This window comes from Sander vitreus, chromosome 5 (genome assembly GCF_031162955.1).
Source record: "Sander vitreus isolate 19-12246 chromosome 5, sanVit1, whole genome shotgun sequence".
Classification (NCBI taxonomy): Eukaryota; Metazoa; Chordata; class Actinopteri; order Perciformes; family Percidae; genus Sander; species Sander vitreus.
The window spans coordinates 33,718,162-33,738,589 of record NC_135859.1 but is presented as its reverse complement, the minus strand read 5'-3'; the positions used below and the strand labels follow the sequence as shown (position 1 = coordinate 33,738,589).

The following is a 20,428-nucleotide window of genomic DNA, read 5'->3' as shown; positions in this document are numbered from 1 at the left end:
AGAGATGAGTCCGATGAGGGAGGTGTCGTCCGCAAACTTCAGAAGCTTGACAGACTGGTGACTGGAGGTGCAGCTGTTGGTGTACAGGGAGAAGAGGAGAGGAGAAAGAACGCAGTCCTGAGGGGATCCGGTGCTGATGGTCTGTGAGTCAGAGAAGTCTTTCCCCAGCTTCACATGCTGCTTCCTGTCAGACAGGAATTGAGAATTCAGTGATTCACCTGCAGGTGGAGTCAGGCACACCAAGCTGGGAGAGTTTCTCCTGAAGCAGAGCGGGGATGATGTCCATGATGAAGTCAGAGCTGAAGTCCACAAACAGGATCCTGGCGCAGGTTCCTGCGGAGTCCAGGTGCTGGAGGATGTAGTGGAGGACCAAATTGACTGCATTGTCTAAAGACCTATTGGCTCTGTAGGCAAACTGCAGGGGGTCCAGGAGGGGGTCAGTGATGGCTTTGAGGTGAGAAAGCACAAGGCGCTCAAAGGACTTCATAACCACAGAGGTCAAGGCGAGGGGTCTGAAGTCGTTAAGTCCTATGGTCCTTGGCTTCTTGGGAACAGGGGTGATTGTTGAGGACTTGAAACAGGCTGGCACGTGGCATGTCTCCAGTGAGGTGTTGAAAATGTCTGTGAACACTGGAGAAAGCTGGTCAGCGCAGTGCTTCAAGCTGGATGGGGAGACAGCATCCGGTCCAGCAGCTTTTCCTGGGGTTCTGTCTCCTTTATAAAATGTTCTCTCTGTTTGTTAGAACAAACTTCACACAGGCCTGAACACAATACACACCTATTGTGTGAAATACACACATATTCATGCACAAATGAAGAGAGTGAGTGGGCTGTCAGTGCTGGACCAGAACCCTGAGCAGTTGGGCACCTTGACCACTCCAGGTTCCACACTCTGTACTGGGACTTGAACCAGCAACCCTTGGGTTCCCAAACCAACTCCCTATAGACTGAACTACTGCCACCCCCCCATTACAGGACTTCTGCTGTTACCTTTGTATGGTTCTGGGCCCATTTTGTTTCTTGACTGTAATGGACAACTGGGCAAACACAGATAACCTGACATCCCACAGATGTTTCAACTGCAGCCATAATGTAGAGTTGTGGGAGGGAAAACATGCCCATCGACAAAGTGAAAGGTAAATGTTTTGTTGTCACTCCCTGGGAATGAAATAAAAAGCACTTTTCCCTACAATCACCAGTCTGTGCTGATGTTTAAACAAGCACACAAGAAAAAATGATAACATGATAACAACATTGTACAGATAGCTGATTCTCTGAAAGCCGTATTCTGAGAAATAACAGAGTGAAGTGGATGAAGCAGGCTGAGGAAAAGTGTGTTTCTTCAATTGCTCTTTCTTCAATTACTCCTGGTCAGCTAATTGACAAGACTAACTGCCCGGTTTGGCCATCTACTGCCATCTAGTGCAGTGATTTGTGATTACCAGCTACATATAGTGGACTACAGAACCTCTTCCACATAAAAGCTGCATGATGACTACTTTGATTCTGGTTTACAATAACTGTGAGACCCACTGCAAATTTTTCATCTCCATGAAATGACTTCTCTTCACCAGATGAAAAGCTCTATCTATTCCACGTATTCTATCCAGAAGCCGGCTGCACATGCAGGCAATGTGTGTGTTTTTTTGTTATAACCTGAAGAGCACTCGGCTGTAGAGAAGCTTAGTGTATCTTGAAGTGTGATTTGATGCACATGCACGTACACAATATTACTCTGCACACATCTTGTATCATCATCAGCAAACTGATGGAAAAGGAAATACAACTCCACAATCTAGAGCACGGATGTCAAACTCATTTTAGTTCATAGACCACATACAGCCCCAATTTGATCTTAAGTGGGCCCGGACCACGACTCCAGCAAGATCCCAAATCCTATCTGCCACATAGTTTCTTATCAGGCTGATGTTGGGAAAAGCCTTTTGCTTGTCGGTGTACATGCGGTTTCTCTGCAGCCTTCAGCATACATGTCTTCACAAACTCAACCTCAGAGTACTGCTTTGATGCTGTAATAAAATAGCTAGATTTCACAGCTGCATCAATAATCTGAGCATAATCTCTCAGCTACAAAGTTGTAAAACCAGACTACTTTTCCTCAAACCTGCCAACAACTTATTCACCTTCTCTGTTCTCAGTTGTCCTTGCAAGTTATTCATTTATTTTTTTTTTTGTTATTCGTTGTTTTCTTTTTAATTGTTTGAAATAAAGATTTCAGAACTTTTCTGAAATCAGGGAAACCCATTAAAGCAAGAAATCAAAGAAACAAAGAATGTTACTACACATTGTAGTGTGTGTGATTGTGTATGTGACAAATACATTTACATTTTGATTTAAAAAAGAAAAGAAAAGAAAATCCCAAATATGCAAAGAAATCTGTCCAGCTCATGTTGATTTTACACTAAGTTAACACTCTTGTTAAATAAATTAAATGATATATAGGCCTACCATTTGACTGGCTGTCATTGTCATCGGTTCATTAATTAAGAGAGGTAACATGCCGCCTGGACCACCAAAACAAACCCTAATGAGGAGCAGAGGGTCTTCTTTGCACTGATTTGTTGTCAGTGTTAGAGGCCGAAGCTAAACTCAAACCTTTCATGTCCAGACAGTCAGTCTATTTGATGATTGCTTACTGTGATGGCAAAAGTAAACTCACCAGATCCACAAATTAGGGAGTGATACACTCATCTATCACCGTTGCCGGGGTGACAGTATCCAAATACGTGCTGTAGCCTGGCAACAGTGCCCAAACAAAAGGCTCGCAGCTATAGCGGGCTGATTCTCCTGACTGGGTTAAAGATGAGTCGACCGGGCAGCAGCCTTAATGAAAAAAGGGTCATGCTAAATGAAGACCCGAGAGGTGATCTCTCCGTGTTTACCAAAGCTCTCACCGCAGCAGAGAGTCCTGAAACACGGCTACTGTCCGCTTTCAAGAAGGACACTCACGCCAAGAAGGCTTACCTGGCAGGGAGAGGTGAGTCCGCTCATATGCCTTCTGTATAACGGTTTCTTTTCTTTCCTTTCTCTTTCAGGGTTTTCCCCGCCATTATAAGGTTTAGGTGCAGCACCCGAGCCGTTTTTGGGCACCACCTAAGCCTAATGAACGTAACTTAAAGACTGTAGTTGGACTTCTTCAGCAAGTTTTGTTTTTAAGCTTTCTGAGTGTTATTTATGTATTATCTGCTCTAGCTTTTACAACGTTTTTAGACGCAGATATGGTGATAATAACGGCCCAAAATAATGTGAAAAAGAGATGCAAAACAACCACAAAGGGACATAAACTGACTACAAAGAGAAGCCAAATGACAACAGAGACCCCAAAACAACTCCAAAGAAAACAAAAAAAGACCGAAAAGAGACACAACACCTACATAAAAACACAACAACCCACCAAGAGACAAAATCCCACAAACACAAAATGTATGGGGAAAATGCTTCTTTTTTTATTGAAAAACGTCACATTTTCTTGAGGAAGGACGCCTAACCCCCCCCACCAAATACACGCACAGAAGTCTTCCACAAAGCCAGGGAAAACACTAATGTATAATGGGAAATGTATGCTAGCCATTGCTAGCTAGCTTTCATGGCACACAAGCAGAAATGTAAGAAGTTATGTGTCTCCCTCAGCTTCAAATCAAAGTTGACACTTTAAATTATTAAATTACAGTAAATACTGATTCAATCTAGGGTTCATAGACATTAGGGACCGTTCGGTATTTATGGTATTTATTAAATTCTGCATTTAGTTTCCATGCTTATTTTGTTTCCACAACAATGTTAATGAGTAAATCTACTGAAATGGCCACCACACCATAACAGAGGAGATGGATGCGTCAGATCAGAAGGCAGAGGTTTAGTCATATGTCATAGCTGTAAAAAAAAAAACAAAAAAACAATGGAAATCTGTATATATTTGCCAAATGCAAACCAGTACAGAACGTATTGATAAATTGCTGGGGGAGGGTCATGCCTTTTTTCCAAATTGTTTTGGAGGGTCGCAGAATTTTTTTTACTGGTGACGGGAGTCTTTTTTGGCTAAAGGTCCCAAAACTCCTCCGGTGGCCCCTTAAATAAATAACGAACAGTCCCTTAGCCTAAATATTTTAACTTTTAAACACCAGGCCCTTTAATGTCATTTAATATCTCCAGATCAACACAGTGCAGAGACTTTTGTTGTTTAGAAGCAGAGAGATGTCCCGTTTTAACGAGGTCTTCCAATGCGATTGTAGTCCATTTCCAGAAGCTTTTTAATCCAGCATCGAATCACAGTGTCTTTGTACAAAAAAATCCATAATTATGAATCCTTAAATCAAGTTACGTAATGTTCAATATCTCTGCATTGCTTTAAGCTAGCGTCTTTCAGTTTGTTTAGCATGATAGCTAAACTCTGGGCCTTTCCAAAGAGTTCCTCTGTGTGATCCTAGCCATTCCAGAAGCTTTGTAATCCGGCCTGAAACTGCAGTGACTTTTCCAAAACTTTGCACAATAACTCAGGAATGATCAAACTGTTTACTGTTAGCTCCAGCCATCTTGAACGTTGTCAGGTGAGTGTGTCGTCCATTAAGAGGCTGTCTTTCTGACTTTCTTCTTCTTCTTCTTCGGTGTATTCATCCACAAAATTGGAGATGCTGCCACTTTCCTGATTGTGTTTCTTACTACACATACTAAGCATGGAAAAAGCCAAAAATAATGATATTACAGCATGAATGTAATAAATAATGCAAATGTTCTCAGAGTAGAGCTGCAGGTCATTTAGGCAGCGCTGAATGTGGAAATGAGTGTGATTTGGCCTCCTGACGTCTCATAGCAGACAGAAAATGCATTGGAGATGAGTCAACTAACTTTTTGGATAAAAGCAAATGGATTTTTACTGTTCTTTGTGTGATTTCAATACATTTCTGTGAGATTCCATTTCCGTTTAGTCTTTTCTTTTGTCTGTATTGTCGTATAACAATGTATCCATTCATGTGACATCCCTGCAGCGTGCATATCCTGATAGACCAGGTTGTCCAGAAAAAAAGATCTACAAGTCTTTACAGTAACTTGATTGTGGTTTACAGGGTTGAGGTTACACAAGCATTATTACACAAGGACACCAAGTGAACCAAAGATTGGGAAAAAAAATGCTTAGACCTCAGAGCAGTTCAATAATGTTCTAATCTTTACCTAGCCATAAATAAACTAAGACTAACTAAGCATATTGTCAGTAGAGAGTATGTACTTTAAGGCACCACATTGGTTTAAACCTGATTGATGCCACTTGTTTGTTTGTTTCCTGTTTTGTTGGATGAAAACACATTTGCAATGTCTGTCTTTTGCAGAGTATTACAGCGAGGAAGGGAAGCCCTTTGAACTGCGTCTTGTTAGAAGAATAAAGCAACAGCTGAGCGCTGATCCCACTACTCTTCCGGAGTATCCATCTTCTCTTGGTCTGACAGAATTCACCAGGCGAGCCACAGAGGTCGCTTTGGGGAAGAGCTCTCGGGCTATAGTGGAGAACCGGGTAAACTCAGCTGTGCATGCACACTGTAACTGATTGTAGCTTAGGGATATATTTACACCTCAGTGTGCACAGCAACAAACATGTACAGATGACGCAGTAGCTTGTACCTAATTGCTAGGAAAGTTAGTCACCGATTAGGGGTGTCAGGACACGGGAGGCAGGGATATCCTTTGAAAGGTTTATTGTACACTAAAATATAACTGTTGATTATTTTCATAGTCAATTAATCTGTTGATTATTTCCTCAATTAATCGATTAGTTGTTTGGTCTATAAAATGGTGAAAATCAAATTAGTTTGGGATTAATTTAATAGTTGACAACTAATTCATTGATTAGTCTTTGCATCTCTAAAATATATACAGATGCACAGGCACTACTCCTTTTACACACCAACATCAATGTTAACTAACATGAGTCCAAGGGCGGAACTTTGGGTTCAACATTGGGGGGGATGAATTCTCCACTTTAGAGCAAAATTGAAATTTTGAATGTCAAACACTTCATTTCCTGCACTCTGGTGAATCTTTCTGCAACAATTTGTGCCTTTTCTGCATCAATTTATGACGCAGATGTCTTTATTTATGTAAAGGAAATTTTAATAGGTTTTTATGGGGGGGGGTTGCACTGGCCAGTTTTGATTATTGGGGGGGTTGTTACCCCCCCATCCCCCCTGTAAATTACACCTTAGCATGAGCCTGTTGCACACAATCAACCAATCAATAAGCACTGTGCAGAGGCATTTGTGATGGATTTATGTCCAGCTTCATCTGCAGAATAAATCAACACAAGATTAGTACTCCACTGTTTTTACATCAGCCATATTAATAACTCAACTCTTGATTTTTTTTTTAGAATGTTTTTATTGATTTCACAGGAAATGTTACAAAAACATGAAGGGCTTATTTTTTTTTACATTTTCACCCCAACCCCAGGTTCCACACAGAGTTTCTGGGAACTATTTGTACACTCACATATGTCTGTACACCTAATGCAATTAGATGAATATGTAGGCCACATATACGCACATATGTTCATATTTATACAGGGACAGTACATATACAGAATAAAGAAGAAATAAAATATAAGCGGCAATGGTATACAACAAGGAATGCAAGTCGGTGGCACTATAGAACTCTTGGTGTTTCTTGATTTTTGTTGCAGGTGTTCGGTGTCCAAACTCCTGGTTTTACCGCTGCTGTGCGTCTTGGGGCTGAACTGTTGAGACACTGGTATAATGTTGGTGCGGATTGGTGTGGGCCGGTCTACCTCTCTTCCCCCTGTCACGGTAAGCTCACCTCACTTCCTCTTAACAGCATTTAACCCTTGTGTTGTCCTCGGGTCAAATTTGACCCCTTTTCAAAGTGTCTATATCAGAAATATGGGTTTCTTCCAACCAAATTGCCCAAAAATAACATGGATAGTTCCGTACACGAAATGGGCTGTAATTATGCATCAACATACGTTCCTCTGATCTTAACTAGTAGTTAAAATAATTCCTAATTTCTGTTTTTTTTAACAAAACATTTAGGCAGAATTTAATATGAATTCGTTTTATTGACCATGACTTCCAAAAACAAAATGTAAATCTAGAGGTGATAAGTTGGAATGAAGTTGGCTAAGAAGATGTAACACAGAATTAGGTGATAATTTATACTTAATATATTATATTTATACTATGCTTAATAAAACAGGCAAAACAGACCGGGTCAATTTTTACCATGGTTGAAGACAACACAAGTCGTCATCAGTGGAAGTACATTTACAGGATAATTGCTTGACATACATGGCTGTTCCGCACCTTCTGCTCGTGTGTTGCCGTTCTCAAACTCCCTTCACTTCAAGAAACAACAACGATATTCGCCCTACACGCTGAAAATGGCAAGTTTGGAAGAAAATTTGTATTGTGCAACAAGGCAGGCCTGCAAGTTCCCTCCCGAGTTTATTTTGTAGAGGCAACGTACCTGCGTCCAGCCCAAGACGATTGTGATTGGTTTAAAGAAATGCCAATTTCAACGTTTTTTTCCTATCTCGGAATGCTGTGTGGACTAGCCAGACTTTACCCCACAGCACTGTGGAGATAGAGCTGGCAATGCAAGACTACCTCTGCACTGGTTTATTTAGTCAATGTTTCAAATCACAAATATTTTGGGAATTTTCTTTTTTCTTTGGAAATGAATCTTTGGGGTAAAATAATTCCCTGCACCACAGAGGAGAAAAAGCAAGAAGTGCCATGTTGCTCCACTAATTTTTCACATTAGAATATTGTCTTGTCAGTCTGAAGATTGCAACTGTATGCTCTACTCGTGTATCCTTTACATCAAGTTATAAAAAAAAAACATTGTATTTGCTCACAGTGGGGGCTCCACACTGTAATTACACACTGGAGGTTAAAGCAGCATTGAACTTGAGGAGTTTGTACTGCTTTGGAATCCACTATAATGTTTTGTCTTGATCCTCCCTGCAGACTCATTGGCTGGTATCTTCCAGGCAGCGGGCATCCCAGATATCCGCAAGTATTATTACTGGGATGACGAGCAGCAGGGCATTTGTTTGGAGAAGCTTCTGAAGGATTTGGAAAAGGCTCCAGAGCGAAGTGTTGTTGTTCTGTCAGCGTCTGCCCACTATCCCACTGGAGCAGACCTCTCTCAGAATCAATGGGCCATGATTACAAAGCTCGTCATGGTAACTGTTGTGTACATTTATGCTCAGAGGCTAAAATTATTCAGACAAGTAGCTCCTCACTCCCACTTAAATCATCATTTGCTGTCTCGTCACTCTCTTTCAACAGAGGCGTAGGCTTTTCCCTTTCCTCTTGCTGCCTGTCCAGGCGCTCTGCCGTGGCGACTTAGAGCAGGATGCCTGGCCTGTTCAGTACTGTGCCTCGCAGGGAATGGAGCTCCTCTGTGCTCAGTCATTCTCCCACTGCTTTGGATTATATGGTGAGAAAGTGATGTTAAGAATTGATTAGAAAGTACATTTCCAGGATAACATCTGGCGCGTAATGTCAGGCTCCCACAGAGCTCCCACAGAGTGCGTCACCGTTCTCAGAATCCCTTCGCTTCAGGAAACAACAAAGTTCGAGCTAGCAAGCTACACGCTGAAAATGGAAAATTTGGATTGTTCAACAAGGCAGACCTGCTTGGTTCTTTTGGTGAATGATTGTAAAGATTTACAAAGAATATATTTACGGCATTTCCTCTCTAACTGGGATGTTTTGGGACCGATTGATTGGATTGCTGTGGACGAAGTACACACGGTTATACACTAAGACTAAATGAGGTTTAACCATGTATCCAGCTAATTTAAATAGCTCTCGTTACTGTATTGTGTGAGCAGTTAACTTCAGTTAATATTGTATGTCGTGTTTTCTTTTGCGAGGTGCAAATATTCCAGCAAAACAAGTTCCTTCCTGAGACTATTTAGCAGAGCCACCGTCGCTGCGTCCAGAGCTTAGTGCCACCCAAGATGATTGTGATTGGTTTAAAGAAATGCAAACAACCCGTAGCGTTTTTTCTCCTATCCCAGAATATATCTGTGTTGTAAACAGACCTTACGCTACAGTGCTGTGGAGATAGGCCTGGAAATGTGAGACAAAAATAGATTGATTTGTGTGTCACAAACTGTGATCTGTGACTTTGAATCAATACAGCCCAGACTTGTTTTTTATTTTCTGCTGTTATACTGACAAAAAGAACAACTATGTATTCATGTTTGTCTTACACATTGTATGCCAGAAAATGCATGCTCATTGTATAGTCACAGTCATGCTCTTTGTTGCCTTTCAATTATGATAAGGTCTCTCATTGTGAGGCAGATCAGCTTGTTCCTTGTTTCTGTATGACCAGGGGGATATTCATTCACCCGGAACGGAGTGCTGTATTTTATTTTCTGATTCAAAAGTATCCCTCTTCAACTGCATTTTCAATCGCAGAAAAATAAGAGAAAGGGAAATAGAACACAACACCCTATTGCTGGAACATGGTGTTTCTTCACATCAGACTCATTATTCTCCTTCCCTTTGTAAGGTGAGGCTGTCGGACACCTCCTGTGCATTCTAAAGCAGAACTCCCTCCTGTTATCTGTGCAGCATCAGGCTGACAAAATTGTCCGTTTGCTATGGGCCCAGCCATCTGTAGGAGGAGCACAGGTCGTCGCCACGGTGCTCAGTAACCCTGCCCATCTGGTTGAATGGTGAGTCGCGCTTCACTTGAATGAATTATCTAGTATTTAAAGAATGTTGCCGGGCGACTACATTGCTACTGTATCGGTAGATGTACTTAGCGATAGCTAGACCTTTTGTGCCATTCCGACCTACAGGCACGCAATGCTTCATAAACTTGAAGTGGTGATGCAATCCAATGGCTTATATGCTGTACTAAACTATATTGAAGGTATTATCTGCAGCAGACGTAACTCCTGGCCTTCCTGTCCGGATTGACAGACCTTTTTGTCTTAAAGTAATGAAGGACTGTCATTTCTCTTTTCTTAGTTGAGAGGTTGCCATTACATGGATGAGTCGAATAGGGCTATTTACTGTGTACCAACATTACCTCGGCACAACACAACTGATGGTCTGAAATGCATTAAGTCGGCAAGAAATTCAACAAATTACCTTTTGACAAGGCTGTTGATTGAAAAGCATTCCAGGTGACTACCTCATGAAGCTGGCTGAGAGAATGTCAAGAGAGTGCAAAGCTGTAATCAATGGCTACTTTGATTAATCAAGAACAGAGATCTTCAACAAGAGTTGCTGCAGGGGGGCCGCCAAATTGTTGTTGGATGGTTTAAAAAAAAATGTTTTAATCCATCCATCATCCTAAAACATGTCTGAAAATATGCATTAACATGAATCCAACATACTATAAAATATGTACAGTGTTTCCCCTAGGATTTTTTCCAGGGGTGGGTGGGTGGGGATGCTCCCCCAAAAAGTTGACCGGAAGCTCATGGTGCTCTTGCAAGGTGTGAGTTGGCGTCTCCACAGAGGCTGGCTTTGCTTGAGTTGTTTCTTGAGTTGATTTTGTTGCTTTTAAGAAAAAATAATTAATTTTTGGCTGTTCAGGCTCGTCACCTTTTCCGCTCCTCTTCGACATTTTTTACCGCTAGTTACTACGAAGGAGCTTGCTACAGTTATGCTACATTCACAAGACCATGTAAGGGTTAATGTACGTTACTCAGCAACAGGTGAAAATAGGGGCAAGGTTGCGGGACTATAGTTAAAATGAATTGAACTTTTAAAGTGAGGAACAAGAAGCGAATTGGCTGTATGTGTGAAAACAGCTTTATTTCGCGCATGCGTTTTCTTTTATATAGCATAATTATATAATTTTGTCATTCTTTCAGGGGGCGCGGGGGGTCAATGGCCAATGGTAGGGGAAACACTGATATTCTTTTTAATGTAGGCTACAAAACATGATGAAAGGCTTAATGGCCCAGAGCTAAGGTAGCCATAAGGTACAGTTAAGCTTAAGGATTTACTGTGCCACATTTTAACATCAAAACATGATGTAAAAATATGTGAAATGCCAACTATTTTTAATTAAAAAGCTTAGCATTGTACGCATCATGAAAAGGTATGTGTAAAGGCCTTAGGCCGTCCTTTATGTTATCATAGGCCCAGTTTAATATGCAACTTCATTTTATACAATATATGTTGTAGGGGGTCCCTGCTTTGTCTTTTTTTAGCTAAAGGGTCCTTGGATTAAAAAACGTTGAAGACCCCTGATCTAGAATATAAAACATGAAACAAAGATTGTCTCATGGTCTGTTCACACAAATTGGAAAAAAGTGGTGCAATTTAGGATTCAAATAAAACAGATGAGAACGACTTTCTTCAGATTACTTACAGAGTGGAATGTTGTTATTCACAACAACAGCCTAAAGTAAATACAAATAGCCTAAAGAAAAACCATTGAATGAAAAGACGTGTCCAAACTTTTGATTTGTACTGTACTTAAGATGTTTTCCAAATGCTGTCCACTTTTTCTGTTTCCCAGGAAGCAAGAATTAAAGAGCATTGTGGAGAGATGTATGCTGATCAGAGAGGTTTTGAGAGAAAGGCTGAGGCTTTTGGGAACTCCAGGTTGCTGGGACCACCTAACTCAACAAGGTGGACTCTACTGTTTCACAGGCTTGAATGGTGAGTAGCGAGACTATCCTCCCCCGAAAAACGCCCACATAAGTCATTTGTTCAAGCAGCAATTACGACTTATACACTCACCTAAAGGATTATTAGGAACACCATACTAATACCGTGTTTGACCCTATCCTATCAATATCGGTCAACATTTCTAAAGAATGCTTCCAGCACCTTGTTGAATCAATGACACAAAGAATTGAGGCAGTTCTGAAGGCGAAAGGGGTCCCCCACACCACCACCACCAGCCTGCCCAGTGGTAACAAGACATGACGATCCATGTTCTCATTCTGTTTATGCCAAATTCTGACTCTACCATCTGAACATCTCAACAGAAATCGAGACTCATCAGACCAGGCAACATTTTTCCAGTCTTCAACTGTCCAATTTTGGTGCCCTCGTGCAAATTGTAGCCTCATTTTCCTATTTTTAGTGGAGATGAGTGGTACCCGGTGGGGTCTTCTACTTGTGTAGCCCATCCACTTCAAGGTTGTCTTGTGGCTTCACAAATGCTTTGCTGCATACCTCGGTTGTAACGAGTGGTTATTTGAGTCAAAGTTGATCTTCTATCAGCTTGAATCAGTCAGCCCATTCTCCTCTGACCTCTAGCATCAACAAGGCATTTTCGCCCCCAAGGACTGCAGCATACTGGATGTTTTTCCTTTTTCAGACTATTCTTTGTAAACCCTAGAAATGGTTGTGCATGAAAATCCCAGTAACTGAGCAGATTGTGAAATACTCAGCCCAGCCCGTCTGGCACCAACAACCATGCCGCTCTCAAAGTTGCTTAGATCACCATTCTTTCCCATTCTGACATTCAGTTTGGAGTTCAGGAGATTGTCTAGACCTGGACCACACCCCTAAATGCATTGAAGCAGCTGCCATGTGATTGGTTGATTAGATAATTTCATTAACGTGAAATTTAACAGGTGTTCTTAATAATCCTTTAGGTGAGTGTATTAATGTTTATAGTGACGGCGCTCTCTAGTGGCTGTAGAAGTTATGACGGGAAGCAGGAAGTAAGGTGACGAAGTATAACCCCTATTTTCCACCGGGCACGTCTGCGCTGTGTTCCGGAGGTGCTGCGTCTACCGGCGGCCATTTAAGTCAATGTTTGATATTCCACCAGCTGCACCACGGCGCATCCCAGAAGATATGTGCCAGGTCTATTTCCACACGAGGCTGCGGGCCGTTCAGACAGCGGGGCAGGAAGTGAAATAGCGAGAGTATCCAGTCAATTTACCAAAACACACCCCGCAATATCGTATGTCTCCTCTACAACAACACGGACAACGAGAGCTTCATCTTGGAAGTGGAAAATCATAATAGACAATCACAAATCCCTTTTATCAGAACAACGCCATAAAAGAGAAGGCATGGAGTTTAATCACAGGAGTGCTTGCAGTTGAAGGTAGATACTATCTTAATAAACACGTAATTGTTCTGTAAAGTACTTGTAGAAACAATATAATCTGCGAGTCGGGCAGTAAGGCGATCTGCTTTTGAGATGCTCCCGGTGTGGAATGGCGCGTTTTGGAGGACGGAACAATACCGGAATGCAGCACAGACGCGCCCAGTGGAGAATCCGGGTAAGAGCACTCAAGGAGGCAGGTTGGGGTATTGGATGGGTCAAACAAATGCAGGAGGTTCACCCAGGAGACTGGGGTTCTTGTCCCGTTTGAAAATAAAAGTTAACAGCGAGTGTTTTTTTTTTTTTTACTTTACCGAACAAACAGAGCTGCATACCACTCTTGGTCACGTGTGTAACCGGAAGTGAAGTAGTGTCTCATATTTACCCAAACCACGATCTTTTTCGACACTTAACTAATTAAGCTTGGTGCCCAAAAATAACCAAGTAGTTTTTGTGCCTAAACATAACCAAAACTGTGACCGTTTCACAACGTTAATGTGTTTAAAACAGTGACCCTAACGTTCTCTGGTTTGGACATGAGGTTATATTTCCTGCCACTGCTATGAAACGCTCTCGTGGGTCATATTAAGAGGGTAGGAATAAACAACCGATAATGTCGTTACTTGTTGTAAGCAGCAGACCGCACCGTTTCTTCCATGTTGGACTTTTGTCCCTATAATATAATATGCAGTTTATACATAGTTATGTTATATGTTTGGCTTGCTTTATGTCTGTACAAGTACATGTACAGGCCTCAACCTTAATCACTGTTCATCATAATGGTTTTGGGGCCATCAAAGGAATTTTCAGGAAATATTTATTTTTAGAACTATTACAGTCTTATGGTCATTTACAGTTTTTCTCAATTGCTAAAACTCAATTTTTGAAAATTGCTCCATTTTCTGAAAACAAACACAAAACCTTGTCTTCAAGCACTATTTACAAAACCTCAGACTCCGAAATGATACTTTCACCTCAAAACAGTTTTACCTGTGTTCAAAATCAAACATTGCTCTCAAATAATAAACAAAGTGATCAAAATGCTATACACTATCAAGCAGTCAGTAAACAATACACCTTGTTCAAAACATATAGTTCTCAGGAAGAAGTACATTTTTAATTTCTAAACAAAATTAATATTTTTCCGTCATTGTCTTTCATCCATCCATCCATCCATCTTCATCCGCTTATCCGGGGTCGGGTCGCAGGGGTAGCAGCTCCAGCAGGGGACCCCAAACTTCCCTTTCCCGGGCCACATTAACCAGCTCCGACTGGGGGATCCCGAGGCGTTCCCAGGCCAGGTTAGAGATATAATCCCTCCACCTAGTACTGGGTCTCCCCCGAGGCCTCCTCCCAGCTGGACGTGCCTGGAACACCTCCCTAGGGAGGTGCCCAGGGGGCATCCTTACCAGATGCCCGAACCACCTCAACTGGCTCCTTTCGACGCAAAGGAGCAGCGGCGCTACTCCGAGCTCCTCACGGATAACTGAGCTTCTCACCCTATCTCTAAGGGAGACGCCAGCTACCCTCCTGAGGAAACCCATTTTGGCCGCTTGTACCCTGGATCTTGTTCTTTCGGTCATGCCCAGCCTTCATGACCATAGGTGAGGGTAGGAACAAAAACTGACCGGTAGATTGAGAGCTTTGCCTTCTGGCTCAGCTCTCTTTTCATCACAACGGTGCGATAAATTGAATGTAATACCGCACCTGCTGTGCCGATTCTCCGACCAATCTCCCGCTCCATTGTCCCCTCACTCGCGAACAAGACCCCAAGGTACTTGAACTCCTTCACTTGGGGTAAGGACTCATTCCCTACCTGGAGAAGGCACTCCATCGGTTTCCTGCTGAGAACCATGGCCTCCGATTTAGAGGTGCTGATCCTCATCCCAGCCGCTTCACACTCGGCTGCGAACCGATCCAGTGAGTGCTGAAGGTCACAGGCCGATGATGCCATCAGGACCACATCATCTGCAAAAAGCAGCGATGAGATCCCCAGCCCACCGAACTGCAACCCCCTCTCCACCCCGACTACGCCTCGATATCCTGTCCATAAATACTACAAACAGGATTGGTGACAAAGCGCAGCCCTGGCGGAGGCTAACTCTCACCTGAAACGAGTCCGACTTACTGCCGAGAACCCGGACACAGCTCTCGCTTTGGTCGTACAGAGATTGGATGGCCCTGAGAAGGGACCCTCACCCCGTACTCCCGCAGCACCTCCCACAGTATCTCCCGGGGCACCCGGTCATACGCCTTCTCCAGATCCACAAAACACATGTAGACTGGTTGAGCATACTCCCAGGCTCCCTCCAGGATCCTTGCGAGAGTAAAGATCTGGTCCGTTGTTCCACGACCAGGACGGAATCCGCATTGTTCCTCTTCAACCTGAGATTTGACTATCGACCGAACCCTCCTTTCCAGCACCTTGGAGTAGACTTTACCGGGGAGGCTGAGAAGTGTGATACCCTGTAATTGGCACACACCCTCTGGTCCCCCCCTTTAAAAAAGGGAGAACCACCACCCCGGTCTGCCACTCCTTAGGCACCGTCCCAGACTTCCACGCAATGTTGAAGAGGCGTGTCAACCAAGACAACCCCTCCACACCCAGAGCTTTAAGCATTTCTGGACAGATCTCATCAATTCCTGGGGCTTTGCCACTGTGGAGTTGTTTAACTACCTCAGCAACCTCCACCAGGGAAATTGATGATAATCCCCCCTCATCCTCCAGCTCTGCCTCTACCATAGAGGGCGTATTAGTCGGATTTAGGAGTTCCTCAAAGTGCTCCTTCCACCGCCCTATTACCTCCTCAGTTGAGGTCAACAGCGTCCCATCCTTACTGTACACAGCTTGGATGGTTCCCTGCTTCCCCCTCCTGAGGTGGCAAACGGTTTTCCAGAAGTACCTTGGTGCCGACCAAAAGTCCTTCTCCATGTCTTCTCCGAACTTCTCCCACACACGCTGCTTTGCCTCTTTCACGGCAGAGGCTGCAGCCCTTCGGGCCCTTCGGTACCTTGCAACTGCCTCCGGAGTCGCCTGGGATAACATATCCCGGAAAGACTCCTTCTTCAGTCGGACGGCTTCCCTGACCACCGGTGTCCACCACGGTGTTCGTGGGTTACCGCCCCTTGAGGCACCTAAGACCCTAAGACCACAGCTCCTCACCGCAGCTTCAGCAATGGAAACTTTGAACATTGTCCACTCGGGTTCAATGCCCCCAGCCTCCACAGGGATGCACGAAAAGCTCCGCCGGAGGTGTGAGTTGAAAGTCTGTCGGACAGGGGCCTCCTCCAGACGTTCCCAATTTACCCGCACTACCCGCTTTGGGCTTACCAGGTCTGTCCAGAGTCTTCCCCCACCCCCTGACCCAACTCACCACCAGATGGTGATCGGTTGACAGCTCCGCCCCTCTCTTCACCCGAGTGTCCAAAACATACGGCCTCAGATCAGATGAAACAATTATAAAATCGATCATTGACCTTTGGCCTAGGGTGCTCTGGTACCAAGTACACTTATGAGCATCCCTATGTTCGAACATGGTGTTCGTTATAGACAATCCATAACTAACACAGAAGTCCAACAACAAACAACCACTCTGGTTTAGATCAGGGAGGCCGTTCCTCCCAATCACGCCTCTCCATGTGTCTCCATCATTACCCACATGCGCGTTGAAGTCCCCCAGCAGAACTATGGAGTCCCCGACTGGAGCCCCATGCAGGACTCCACTCAAGGTCTCCAAGAAGGCCGAATACTCCGAACTCTTGTTTGGTGCATATGCACAAACAGTCAGAGTTTTCCCCCCCCACAACCCGTAGGCGTAGGGAGGCGACCCTCTCGTCCACCGGGTTAAACTCCAATGTAGTGGAGCTCAGCCGGGGGCTTGTGAGTATCCCCACACGCGCCCAGCGCCTCACACCCTGGCGCGTCATTGTCTTTAGATGAATGAAAACACGTTCTATCATAGTAGCTCAAAATTGATCAGATATTACTACTCTGCTTTGCTCTTTGCAATTTGTGTTGTTCTTCCTCCTCCTTGTACCCCTATTTTTATAGTACTGTACCCTGCATCTCACAAACGTGTCCTTTGTCTCTGTGATACTGTAATTCTTGTTCTTTGTTGATATGAACCTGCAACCAGTCAAAATGTATTGAGCAGTCAGTACTGTTGGAAAGCACAATGTTCAGGGTCATACAATGTGTTCATTGTACAGTATACAGCCTACAATGCACTGTACTACAGTATAAAATACTAAAAGGGACAAAACTCAAAGGAGTAAACATGTGATCAATGTGCTTCTTCTTGTCTTTGGGCTGGGTCAGGCCAGAGCACTTTGTCGACATCACAAGCAATATTGTCCCTCCTGAGGCAACGGGGGAAGAAGCCTCTTGTGTGCCGTATCCAGCCCTGACACCTCGCATACGCACTCGTCCTCGTCCTTTCACATCGTTTCTTCTATCCATTCTCAGACTTTCTCCTTCCTATCTTCAACAACCTGTTTGCTCTCTGAACTGGCTTATATTGGTTGTGTCACATCATTTGAAACAAGTGAAATCAATTTTGAGTGGTTGTGTTCAATCAATGACATCAATAGTGTTCTCTATTTGTATTTGATTGTTGCCACTAGTGTTTACCAGTACGGATGACATGTGCATTAGAGTGCAGAATGTGTTTTGAGAATGAGAACGTGTTTAGAGTTTTGCTGAAAAGTCTAAGTGAGATCTTTTACCATGTGAAATGGTTTAAGGTATTGACAACAGACTGCACAATTAGCTAAATGAGTTCAGGCAACTGAGAACTTTGTTCAGCCAATGGGTTTTAGTGTTATAGCAATTGAGAAAAACTGTTACAATGGAAATGATTGTTAATGATCTAGATTTACATGGATTTTCTTTCTTTACTTTCTTCTTTTTAAAAGAACAACAACAAAGCTCATGATGTTTTTAATGCTGATGTCTTTTCAAAGTATTTCTTGTGTTTTTTAGGTGAGCAGGTAGAATTTCTGTCCAAGAGGAGACACGTGTACCTGCTCCCCATTGGCTGTCTAAACGTGAGTGCAATCAATGGTCGAAACTTGGACTATATAGCAGAGTCCATCCACCTGGCTGTGACCACTTCAATCTGATCATGAGGCCTTTAATCAAGCTCTGAACTCTGTCTCACAGGGGCCTGACTGAAACGCTCATTTAGATCAACCTTTTCACGTGTCACATTCAAACGCTCAGTTTAAAGATCACTGTAATTACTATTGCAAGTCTGGCTATTGCAAAATAAATACTGGTAGACATTCAGAAAAATGTAGGGCAAAATGTGATTGCTCATTGAATTTCCGCTGATGTTTCATGACAGAGGTGCAATCATTATTACAGACTATTAGTAACAGAGACTGGGCAGGGATGGCCCCTCAGGTGACAAAACATGACTTCAGGATGTGATTCTGTGTCCTGTACGGAGACCGTAAAGGGACATGGGGATTTTGTTTTGTCTCGTGAGCATGAGATACCATCCAGAATCCAGCAGTTGGTTAGCTTAGCTTAGCTTATTAGCTTGGTATTTGCTTGACTCAAAGTTGACTCAAGTTACATCTGTGAAAAAAACTGAAGTGTCTAGTTGGGTTTTTACAGGACAACACCACAGATTTTATGTCTTTGTTTTTGTACGGATTAAAGAAATGGGACACATTTTGGAATGTTATCGATGTTCTCACTGAACTTGTTGATAAATGTATTTCCCATACACAAATTATTCCTTTACATTTTTGTCTGTTGATTTCGGTCATCAAATCTGTGTAAGATCATCAATTTATAAACCCTTTTTTTTTGTTTACTTACTCATTTTGCCTCTCTTTCTTTTCAATATACGACGTGACTAACAGCACCTTTCTTTAATATGTGGAATTCCGGCTTGTATATGGGGCTTGTGGGTGTAAAGGGACAATTGGGGCAAGATGAAGAAACACTTTCTTTATTTGTCACTTACAATCTGACAGTACATTTTTGTGGAATTGAATCTCCACAGCTAACCCATCCTAAGCATCTGAAGCAGTGGACAGCCACAGTAGGGGTGGGATAAAAATCTCGATATGGCAAGAGGAAGATGGCAAAGAGGTTTTCAACGGGATGTCAGACAGCAGTTTGAGGAAAATAACAGATGCTCCAGCCACGTTCAAGTCCAAAGTCTAGACCCATAGTTGCTCTATAGTTGTCATTTTAATTTACAGACTTAAAAAAAACAAAAAAACATTATAGATTATTATTTTGGGCATTTTAAGCCTTTAATTTACAAGACAGCTGAAGATAGGAAAGGGGAGAGAGAGGGGGAATGACATGCAGCAAAGGGCCGCGGGTCAGAATTAGGGCTGGGTAAAGAATTCAATACTTTTTAGGCACCGACTGAATTGCCTCTAAAGCAGTGGTTCTCAAATGGGGGTACGTGTACCCCTAGGGGTACTTTGGAGGACTGCAGGGGGGACGTGAGATATTTAACAAAATGTTTAATAGTTACAAGGCTCTTGTCCAGAACATTGTTCCTCTTTATGTAGACTTTTTTTTAATAACAAAAATGTGACATTTGTGTCTCCTTCTTTGGACCTATTCTTGCCTTCCTTCTATTGTCCTTCTACTTTTTAAGTTTCTCGCTTTTTTTCAAAGTTATGTCACTGTTTTTGAAGTTCTTGATACTATTTTCAACCTATTCTTGCCTTACTTCCTTCCTATTTTTTACAGTTTGTCTCCTATCATTTAAATGTTTTTTTCAGTTACAAGGCTGTTTAGTAAATCTATCGCTGACAGCGCTGTACTGTTCCTCTTTATATAGACTTTTTTTTCCTTCTTCGTCATTCAATAACCAATTTCAATACCTAAGGAGTAAATCTGCATGCAGAATGCTTCTACCAAGATCTCACAATGTCTGTGATTGGCTGTAGAGACACACAGGAAAAACTCTACGTTACACAGAGACGGGGCTCACGTAGTAGGAGCTGAAACATAAATAGAAAGATTTGTGCCGCAATGTTGTAATTTCTTTTTGTTTTATAAAATTGGACTCAAAACAAGTATGGTTTAGGAACCGGTATCAAAGTCACGGTATTGGTATCGGTAAACGGTATTTAAGGATACCCAGCCCTACTCAAGACATGTAATAGTAAAGTGAAATAGTGCATAGTGCTTAAATACAAATCATCACTATGTCACTTTACTATTACGTGTCTTGAGAAAGGTCCCTGGGACCGAAACGTCGACCGACCAATAAACCAAGGCAGAGATGAAAAGTGTGCGCAGTAGGGACGGGATATCACCAGAGGCCTCAAGATACGATCACGATACTTATGTCACGATACCATATTATATAAAAAAAAAGAT

General features: G+C 42.7%; 1 protein-coding gene across 1 annotated transcript; it reads left to right on the top strand.

Annotated features, from left to right (window-relative positions):
• Window positions 1–2,820: 2,820 nt before the first annotated feature.
• On the top strand, window positions 2,821–18,965 carry got1l1 (glutamic-oxaloacetic transaminase 1 like 1). Its single transcript, XM_078251572.1, has 8 exons — window positions 2,821–2,995; window positions 5,343–5,524; window positions 6,686–6,809; window positions 7,989–8,206; window positions 8,313–8,463; window positions 9,550–9,715; window positions 11,521–11,663; window positions 18,053–18,965. Exons 1-8 carry the CDS (start codon window positions 2,821–2,823, stop codon window positions 18,190–18,192), a joined length of 1,299 nt encoding a protein of 432 aa, XP_078107698.1. The 3' UTR covers window positions 18,193–18,965.
• Window positions 18,966–20,428: the final 1,463 nt, after the last annotated feature.

Coding starts and splice junctions, on each gene's coding strand:
- got1l1 (XM_078251572.1), top strand. CDS start 2,821: ATGAGTCGACCGGGCAGCAGCCTTAATGAAAAAAGGGTCATGCTAAAT. Junction 2,996..5,342: donor GGCTTACCTGGCAGGGAGAG/GTGAGTCCGCTC, acceptor TGTCTTTTGCAG/AGTATTACAGCGAGGAAGGG. Junction 8,207..8,312: donor TGATTACAAAGCTCGTCATG/GTAACTGTTGTG, acceptor CTCTTTCAACAG/AGGCGTAGGCTTTTCCCTTT.